The 10,745-nt window shown below is 43.0% G+C and overlaps 1 protein-coding gene across 1 annotated transcript; it reads left to right on the plus strand.

Annotated features, from left to right (window-relative positions):
* Positions 1–3,177: 3,177 nt before the first annotated feature.
* LOC103720609 (uncharacterized) lies at positions 3,178–8,620 on the plus strand. The gene is made up of 2 exons (XM_008810399.6): positions 3,178–6,205; positions 8,038–8,620. Exons 1-2 carry the CDS (start codon positions 3,493–3,495, stop codon positions 8,397–8,399), a joined length of 3,075 nt encoding a protein of 1,024 aa, XP_008808621.5. The 5' UTR covers positions 3,178–3,492; the 3' UTR covers positions 8,400–8,620.
* Positions 8,621–10,745: the final 2,125 nt, after the last annotated feature.

Here is a 10,745-nt window from a genome sequence, read left to right on the forward strand (position 1 = left end):
AATATGGGCTGCTTGAGATCAGCCCATCATTTGGCTCAATAAAGGTTTTTTGATTACAAAATGATCCCAATTGGTGCTTTGTCTAGCTTAATTTCAGCTTAATTGATCATAATCATTGAAGAAAAAATAATTAGATTATATTTGCACACCAAATTAGATACTGTTATATAATTTTAATTTTTATATTCACTTATTAAATAATAGCTAAAATTAAGACAAGAAAAATACATTTAGACATAATATAGAGATTAAGACAAAGATATATGTAGGTGCATGCATGCGTGCGCACACTTGGGCATAGGGTTGTGATTTTAGTCTTAAAACTAATTCTATGCATTTTATTGCGAAATTTGATCAAGATAGGTTTATTTTTGGCATGGAGCGAGTTTAATTCTAAGCATCTGAACTAGGATCAAGTTTGGGTCAGTTGCATTGGAACCAAGTCTAATTATAGCTCACTTTGAACCAAGGTTGAGCTGCTCAAATTAATTGACAAACCTTACAACCAAATGCTTTTGCTAAATCCTAGAAATATATTGTAATTAATGTCTCAAACTTGACTCACTAATGAGCTAGGTTGAGCTTGGGTCAATTATAAAATAGGTAAAAATTAAACTAGATCTTTTCCACTGACTTGGCGTGTGAAATCACCGTCTAATAGCAGTTTATCATGTACTACATATGATATTTATTTTTCCCCAATATTTTAGAAAGCCTTAGTTATACTAGACAAAGATCTTAAATTTTTTCCAATAAATTATGCAAAAGTTTTAGCATTATCCCAACCCGTTTCAGGCCCATTTTTTAATTCCCCGGTGCAATGGTTACAACCGTCAACTATGCTTTCCCTTTTTTTTAAGCAATTAAACCTCAAATAATTTTGTTCTTTGTAGGCAAAGTAATGTTTAAATAAACGCAAAAAGCTTGATTTCCAGAAGCCTGTGTACTTCCCACTAAAGCCTTCTATTTTTTTTTTAATTATTAAAACTTATTCTCCCAATCCAGATTCCCACAATGGTAGAACGGCATCCATCAGTTCCTAAAAGATGGATTCCCGTTCTCAAAGAAGAATAAATTCTTCTTGTTAGTGCTCTATACTTTTCCTAACATACATTGGGATTCAAGGCTTCTCCATTGCTCTCTGTTAAGTCATCCTGTCAAGGTCATAATAACAAACTAACTCCATTATAATAGGTCCACATAGAAAACCTTCTTAACCATTATAATGATTATAATAACTATTATTTCTTCTACTATACATGATTTTAATTTTCTAATATTCACAAAATAACTTTTAAAATAAAATTATAATAGATTGTAGCTGAAACATAGCAGCATTATTTTTAAATTCACTATTCAGTTAATAAAAATATTATTTTTTTCAAATTGTATAATCTATTTTGGAGGAAAATTGGTATTAAAATTTGAATTTTAAAAAGTACTATTCTATTTAGAGAAGCAATATAAGTAAAAATAAAGATTTTTTGCATGAATATCCTTCTAAATATTAAAGTTTGTATGAGTAATCTCCTCAAATTTATATTTACATGTATACCCTCATAAAAATACTTATTTTACTATTCTACCCCTTTTTTATCCTTATTTTTTATATGCACCCGCGCCATCTAACGCCGTTAAAAAATTAACAGTTTCAAATTAAAATGACTAAAATATTCTTAATGGGTAGATGTACAAAAAAAAACATTTATAAGCCGATCGTGATGGAGGACAAAAAAGTATTTTCAAACTTTTATTTTATTTTTAATTAAATAAATATGGTTTTTATTAACGGTGTTAGAAGAACCGTTATATTAGGAGTATTTGTACAAAAACAGTATTTTATGAAGATAAAAAATAAATATAAATTTTAAGAAAGTATTCATGCAAATTTAAATTTAGAAAAATATTTATGTAAAAAAAAACTTATTATCATAGAGCTAAAATGACTTTATAATCACCAAAAAAATTTTCCTGCGTTATTGTAAATAACATAACGGAGAGAGCTAAAGTTAATATGTTAGCCGTAACTTTAAACCTCCCCTTCCTTCTTAACTTTTCCATCTTGCCTTAATTTTAAATCCTGCATTATAGTGGGTGTTCCTGCAAAACATAACACGCCATGTAACGTAAAACGGAAGAAAGAGAGAACCCGTCTCGGTCTGGGCCGGTGGGGCCCGTCCTTTCCTTCCCACGTCTCTCCCAATAGAAAGGCGATATCCACTTCGGTATTCAAAATTGCCCCCGGGCCAAGGCAGCGAAAGAGGAAGAGATCACGGTCAGCCAGGACCCTCCCTGCCCGAGCGAGCCGGGCAGCGGCCCCCACGTGACGCCGCCTGCCATCTCGAACCACTAGCCAGCTCAGGCCGCCAACCGTCCCCCCCGACCCGTCAGACCTACCCACCCTTCTGACACTCGACTAACCTGACCCTCGCGGACCAAACGCTAACAGTAACGAGATCCGTCGCGGTTCGCCGTTACTCTCTCCCTTATATTATGTAATAATAATAAAAATAACAGTTGTTGTAACAGATTATTTATTATTTTAACTGATTCCTACACTCTTTTTTTCAGTTAAAAAATATTGTAATATTATAATATAAGTATTGACCATTCTTTGATATTACTGTTTTTAATAAAATAATATTCAAATTCAAAATTTTTCTCTTTTTTTTTTTGAAAGAGGTTTAGATCATATGAAAAATATTTCTATTAAATAAATAAAAATTTGAAAATGTTACTTTAGTTTAACAAACTTCGAATCAAATATAATGACTAATTAGTAGCCGTATAAAATTCCAAATTTTTTTTTAGTACACCGGCATCTCACACAGTACGCACATGAATACAATCGATGAAGTTAGAAAAAAAAATGGTGAAAAGAGTAAGGGATCTCCGCTTGGTTCACCTTGAGAAATCTATTATAATAATATGCCGCAAAGAGGGCCACTCACTATTTATCTTCCATCTCTCGATAAATATGGATGACCTAGAAAGAGCCACATTCATCCCTCGAATTCACTCGATCACCATAATTAAATTTTTTTAGAGAAGGATGCAGACCGCATCTAAAGTATACCTCATATAGAAGATGCTCTTTCACGTCGTTTTTAGTCTAACTTAAATAATAGAAGTGTCAAAAATTTGCCAGCTACCGCCGCTATAAGTTTATAGTGGTGGGCTCTCGTAATAAAACCGACTCCCCTATCTTCTTGTTCGTGGGGGCTCCAGGTGGTTTCCATGGTTGTAACGGGATAGAACGCTTCGCGGAAACTTCAGTTGATTCCCGTTCTCCTCCCCCATCCTCTGTAACGGCCGTTAGATCCGTGACACCCCGCGACAGTTCTGTCACGTTGCACGACAGCCGCGGTCACGTTAGGAATCATGAGATGCAGGCATGCAGCCTCTTCCTCTCTATACTCCGCCCCACTCGCACCCACTCTGGTGTTTCTCTTTCCCTCTTGATTCTCTGGCCACGAACCCAACACTCGCCTGATGCTTATTCTCCAACACCACCCCATCCCGTCGCCTTTTATCCGCTCGCCCTCCCCTCTCCCGCCGGAAGATGGTACCACGAGAACATCAAAAATAGAGCAAGGGATAGAGATGAAGCCGTACCTGACTCCATTCCTCTTCGTCCTCTTCTCTTCTCTCCCTCTCTTCTTCGCTTCCAGTGATGGCGACTTCGATGCTCTGCTGAAGCTCAAACATGGGCTGATAGGCCCCGCCGGCAATGGCCTCCACGATTGGGACCCCTCCGCCTCGACCCATTGCTCCTTCTCCGGCATCACATGCGACGCGGATGACCGCGTCGTCGCCCTCAACATCTCTAATGTCCGATTCCACCGCGCTCTGCCGCCGGAGGTCGGCCGCCTCGACCGGCTCGTCAACCTCACCATCGCCTGCGACTCCATCGCCGGCCGCCTCCCGGCGGAGATAGTCGGCCTCCCCGCGCTCCGCCTTCTCAACATCTCCAACAATAACTTCACCGGCTTGTTCCCGGACGTCGACGGCGGGTTCCCCGCACTGGAGGTCCTCGACGCCTATAACAACAACTTCTCCGGCCCGCTCCCACGCTGCCTTGCCAAGCTCCCGGGCCTTCGCTACCTCCACCTCGGTGGGAACTTCTTCTCCGGAGAGATCCCGGAGTCCTACGGTAGTATCGAGAGCCTCGAGTACCTGGGCCTCAACGGGGACGCCCTCTCTGGCCGCGTCCCGGTGAGCTTGAGTCGTCTCACGAATCTACGGGAGATGTACATCGGCTACTACAGCATGTACGAGGGCGGCATTCCTCCGGAGTTCGGGATGCTGACCTCTCTGGTCCGGCTCGACATGGCTAACTGCAACCTCTCCGGCCCGATTCCGGCGAGCCTCGGACGGTTGAAGCTCCTTGACTCGCTCTTCTTGCAGTGGAATCGCCTCGCCGGCACGATTCCACCCGAGCTCGGCGGGCTCGACCGGCTCCAGTCTCTCGATCTCTCGATAAACGAGCTCACCGGAGAGTTGCCGGAGAGCTTCGCGGGGTTGAAGCAGCTCAAGCTCCTCAATATCTTCCGCAACCACCTCCGCGGCCGCATCCCGCCCTTCATTGCCGATCTCCCGAATCTTGAGGTGCTCCAGGTCTGGGAGAATAACTTTACCTTCGAACTCCCAGAAGGGCTCGGCCGGAATGGCCGGCTCATGAAGCTGGACGTGGCCACGAATCGCCTTACAGGGACGATCCCTCCCGACCTCTGCGCCGGCGGGCGGCTCGAGCTGCTCGTTTTGATGGAGAATGCGTTCTTCGGACCGATTCCGGAGAAACTCGGCGATTGCAAGTCGCTGGTCCGCGTCCGGCTCGCCAAGAACTTCTTGAACGGGGCGATCCCCGCCGGGCTCTTCGACCTCCCCTCCGCCGACATGCTCGAGCTCAGCGACAACTACCTCTCTGGCGAGCTTCCGGCGAGGATGGCCGGGGACAAGCTCGGCATGCTGATCCTCTCCAACAACTGGATCTCCGGCCCGATCCCGCCGGCGATCGGGAACCTTCGCGGGCTCCAGACCTTATCTCTGGAGTCAAACTGGATCGCCGGCGAGATCCCGCCCCAGATCGGCGATCTGAAGCAGCTCTCCAAGCTTAACCTGAGCGGCAACAACTTGATCGGAGAAATCCCTCCGGATCTCGCCCGGTGCACCGGGACGCTCGAGGCCGTCGATCTCAGCCGCAACGGTCTGACCGGCGAGATCCCGGCGGCGATCACCGAGCTCCAGAACCTCAACACACTAAACTTATCCCGAAACCATCTCTCCGGCGAGATCCCGTCGGAGATCCAGCGGATGCTGAGCCTGACCACCCTCGATCTCTCCTACAACAACCTCTCGGGCGAGATTCCGGTCCAGGGGCAGTTCTTGGTGTTCAACGAGACCTCGTTCATCGGCAACCCGGATCTCTGCGGTGGCCCGCTGCACGTGCCGATCCCGTGCGGCTTGTCCCGGGGCCATCCTCGGGGTGGGTCCGGGGCGGGGCGGGGCCGAGGATGGGATTGGAAGCGGTTCTTTGCGTGCGTCGTGGTGCCGGTGGGGGTTATAATTCTGGTGGGCCTGGCGACGCTCAAGGTGTGGAAGGCGAGGGGAGGAAAAGGCCGGTCCGGCGCCTGGAGGATGACGGCGTTCCAGCGGCTCAACTTCACGGTTGAGGACGTCATGGAGTGCTTGAAAGAGGACAACGTCATCGGCAAAGGCAGCGCCGGGATCGTTTACCGTGGGCGCATGGCGAGCGGCACCGAGGTGGCGATCAAGCGGCTGGTTGGGCGTGGCGTCGGGGAGCACGACCGGGGATTCACGGCGGAGATAACAACTTTAGGCCGAATCCGGCATCGAAATATCGTCCGGCTGCTGGGGTTCGTGTCGAACAGGGAGACCAATTTACTGCTGTACGTGTACATGCCGAATGGGAGCTTGGGAGAGATGCTGCATGGAGGCAAAGGGGCGCATCTGGGGTGGGAGGCGCGTTGCCGGATCGCGGTGGAGGCGGCGAGAGGGCTGTGCTACCTCCACCACGACTGCTCGCCGCTCATCATCCACCGGGACGTGAAGTCAAATAATATATTGCTCGACTCCAACTTTGAGGCGCACGTCGCCGACTTCGGCCTCGCCAAGTTTCTTCAGGACCCTGGCGCGTCCGAGTGCATGTCCTCTATTGCCGGGTCCTACGGCTACATCGCGCCAGGTACGCACCCTCACCCCAAGTCCTTCTGCCTTCCTCTTTCCGTCGTTGTCTGGGCGTGTAGCTTTGTCTTTAGTCGCAAGTCAGAAGTCTACAGGCTTGAAGACAAATGGGCCTTTTGACTGTGGGATCCGCATGGGTCATATCGATTTTTTGGATTTAATATAGAAGCGAGCTTCTAGCGGTTGGGTTTTCCGATGTAGATGTCTATGATGGGATTGATGCGGCTGCTTTACTCGAACCAACGGTTGCGTCGTTCCGTCAAACTTGTATACCGGTTCGTTGGTATGGAGGATGTCAACGTTAGTCAACGTTAGGCACAACGGTAAAAGGTGGTTGCAGCATGGAAGGCTCAATAATTAATGGCCTATAATTTCTTATACCTCGCCTTTGTCGGGGGCATGGTGATTGCTGGTGGCTAATCTAATCTTCTGGAACCCAAGTGGTAGAAATATATGTGGCAAATTTTGATAGACCAAAAAAATATTTTTTATGAGATCTTCTTTTACTAGCGCCAATATATTTCTATCGTACCTCGTGTTGCTCTTTTGTACGAGAATTCTATGGTGTTTAAACCATTTTTCATCTTTTAGGGTTGCATTTCAGATCGTTCGGCTGGAATTTAGGGCAGACTTTGACCCAAGCCTATCTTCAAATAGCTCAACCCCAATCCAAACTAAATTTGGGTTGGGTTAGGTTAGTTGAGTTAAGTTGCATCATGTTAGTTGGATCAAAGTGGGTTGAATAGAAATTTTAAGATATGGGAAAGATTTGCAATGTTTTGTTGGATTAATATTTGTCAAAGTGAGATCCTATCATTCATAAATTTCAATGTTGCGCTTACACATAATTTAACAAAATTAAAAATAATCATTAAATATATAAATAATCTATATAAGATATAAAACTTAGATTTATTTATTTATTTAGCAGATCATATTCAGCTAAATTAGGTTAGGTTGAAAGTCAAACCTAACCTAACCCTGCTTGACACCATGTTGGAATTTTTGAGTCCACGCCAAGTCCAAATTCATAGAACAGAATGTCAACCTAACCCTATCTAGCAAGCGGGTTGGGTTGAGTCCAACTCAAGCTGCATCCTATCATTTTGCACTTGAAACAAGCAACCTGTACAAGCTATATTGACGTAATTACATTAATGGTACATGGAAGATGTTGATACACAATTTTTCTTCTCTTTTTTTTTTTGGATAAAATTTTCTTTCAAGTTATCCTCGTTATTCTGAGGCTCTGAAGTATAAACCACAACATGCCCCCGGATCTTCGAGATCTCCTTGGACTAGCCTACTAGGGGTGCAAAGGATTAGGGCAATGGCTACAGAAGCATTGGATGCTAAGCCTAGGGATCTTCAACTCTACTGCCCTAACATCTTCTTTCTTTTTATGAGCAATATGGTTTGAGGGCGACAAGCTCTGAGGAGTGGGGTACCAACCAGCTGAGTTATCACTGTTGGGTGCTGTCCTAGCATATTCTATGCCACATCTTTGCAAAATATTTATTTTCTATAAAACACTAAAAACTTTTCTTATTTTGATTTCTCTAACTAAGATAAGGTACTGTTATCATCTTTGCATGCATAAAAATTCCAGCATTTGATCTGGGTCAATCTTCTGCATTGTTATTTTGATACATGTCATCTTTCCCCGCATGATGCTGTATATGAGATTACAGAATGGCTTCCCACTAAAGAACAGATGCAGATGGGGCATGGATACAGAATTTTCTATGCGTAAACTCTGGAGATGCTTAACTGCACTTGTAAAAGTCTAAAGGATAAAATCAATTTTAACATCCTGAAGTTGGCCTATGACAGAGTATGCATACACTCTTCGAGTGGATGAGAAAAGTGATGTCTACAGCTTTGGTGTTGTGCTCCTGGAGCTGATCACTGGACGTCGACCCGTCAGCCCTGCTGCATTCGGGGAAGGCGTCGACATCGTGCACTGGGTTCGGAAGACAATATCAGAGGTCACAGACAAGTCTGATGCTGCAGCGGTGCTTTCTGTGGTGGATCGCAGGCTCTCGCCATGTCCTCTAGATTCAATCATCGATCTGTTCAAGGTGGCGATGCTGTGCGTGGAGGAGGAAAGCGTGGCACGCCCAACCATGAGGGAGGTGGTCCACAGGCTCTCCAATCCAACAGCCTCGACAGCAATCGATCTTCTTGCTGTCTGAAAAATATTGTCTGAAAAACCAATTGCCTAATTACTGCTATGAGGCGTTTTGTGGGCTGTACATAGTCTCGTTTTCAGATTGCTTCCTGTATGCCAGTGTGTTCTTCTAAAGAGTCTGCCCACTCCACCCAGCTGAAAACTGTCACCTGATTGTTGTGAAAATTGCAGTGTGGAATAATGATGTTGTGATATTTAATGAATGTATACTATCTGTGATTGGAGGACATGCAGTTTTACTAATGATGGGGATAGGGTTAACAAATGAGACTCTAGAAATTGATTTTAAATTAGCTGCTGAATGTGAAATGAATATAGGATGTGTGGAAAACAAAATTTTTGATATGCTATTAATTGAATGTGCCATGCAATTGTGCCGTAGAAAAAAAAAATCCACACACTATCTGATAGTATAAGTTTAATGGAGCTTTTGACCCTAAGAGCTCCATTAAACCCACAAGCTCAGCAAAATCAGCTGTAAAGGCAGCAGCTGCTGAACTGAAGTCGAAGCGAGAATAGCTTAAAAGAAATTAGCATCGGTGTGCGCTGCAATTTTGGCTTCCTTCTCTTTCCTTTTCCTGGAGCTTTGCATGCTGCAGCTAAATTTTTGTCGAGTTTTTTTTGGTTCTAAATAGATGGCCTCAAGTGTTTATTTTTGTTTTTCTCTCATGTTATATATTACTCAACTCCTCCACTTCTGTTATATTATGTATCTAGCATGCTTTAGGTCAACATATATTTTCATAGTACTCTATATTTTGGGAGGATGAACAACTGCCATGTCAGGACTAACCATGGGGCTTAGTGCAAAGAATAGCAGGAGAATCACATCAAAATAAGCAAGCATGCTGTTATTTTAATTTGTGGTTAGCTGTGTCTTCTACTAAATTCTTGTTTAAGTGAGATATAACTGGCCTGTGCTTGCTATCAGGGGAAACTATGAGTTGTTTTGCTGGGAGGAACTAATGAGAGTTAATGGTGGAAAATTATTGATAGGAGTAGCTTTTGATGGGGAACCTTTTCTTTTTTATTCTGAGAAATTTGGAAGGCACAGGAGTTGGATTCTCCAGTTACATTCATAAATGGGATACCACAGTCTGTTTAAGGTGTGATTTATGGTATTCTGAATGCTTATTTCCCCCTCTTTTTGGTTGCCTCATCTTTGTTAAAGACTTCATGCAATTATATTCTTACTCATATATGAAAAAGATGCTGCTACGCTTCCCCGAGAAGCTCTCTGGAATTGGCATAAACCTAGATTTTTAGCTCCATACATGTGTTGGTGGTTAGTTAGGGATCAAAATGTTAACTTTATCCTTGATGGTTAAAAAAAATGAGTTGAACATAAGTGAGTCATGAATGACTCGAAATAAAAACGAGTAAAAAATGGCTCAAAATAAAAATGAGTTAAGAAATGAGCCAAGATTTAAGAAAATAAACGGGCAAAATTGGCGTAAATGAGATTTGAGCTCACGGCTCGTGCTCCAATACTATGATATCATGTTATCAAATATTTATTCTTCGAAAAGGGATCAATGTTGTATATCAAGCATTCACATTGGAATGGTTTAGGAGGAGAAAGCATACAAATTATTTAATCATCTTCCTGGCCTTATCTTATTATACTAGAGTTCAACACGCCTAACACACACAAGAGATAACATGGTTATAGATGGCTGCAATCTCTTATCTAATTAATTCTTTTATAAAAATATAATTCAGCATATATTTTTAATTTTAAAGAAATCTATTTTTAATGTAGAGTTTGAGATTAATAGCAGGATAGTGAGATGCTACGTCATAATTAGGCTGTCCTGTCTGAGCACTTCAAATTAATAATAATAATTGTGTGTTGAAGCTGTCAAAAATCTTAATCCATATTTCTGTTCCTTGAGTTACTTCTGACATAAAAAATGGCAGATGCTACTCCTTTGCTTCCTGCCTAATATAAACTGTTGTTCCACCAGAGATCCGCTGTTGAATTCAATAATCCTTCAGATGGCAGCAATATGCTGACCTATGATAATGACAACTCTCTCTCTCTCTCTCTCTCACACACACACATCGCTAGGAGATTCTAAATCACTGGTTTTTTATATTTTTTGGATGTGAGAAGGTGCTATCACTGGATTGTCATCGAATTTGCTACATCACTATTATATTATATGATGACTATGTAAATATTTATCACATAAGATCATAAACATTCCATTTGAACGAGCAGGATGGTTTTCAGCAGGACAATCCACAGGTGCCTGCACAAAAGAACAAGTCTCTTGTCAAAAATCTAGGCACCCCAAGCATACAAATTGCTTCAAAGAATAAGGGTTAGTTTAATTATGCACCTAAT

This window comes from Phoenix dactylifera, chromosome 10 (assembly GCF_051530095.1).
Source record: "Phoenix dactylifera cultivar Ajwa chromosome 10, Ajwa_hap1_PhDact_Kaust_v1.1, whole genome shotgun sequence".
In the NCBI taxonomy this organism is placed as follows: Eukaryota; Viridiplantae; Streptophyta; class Magnoliopsida; order Arecales; family Arecaceae; genus Phoenix; species Phoenix dactylifera.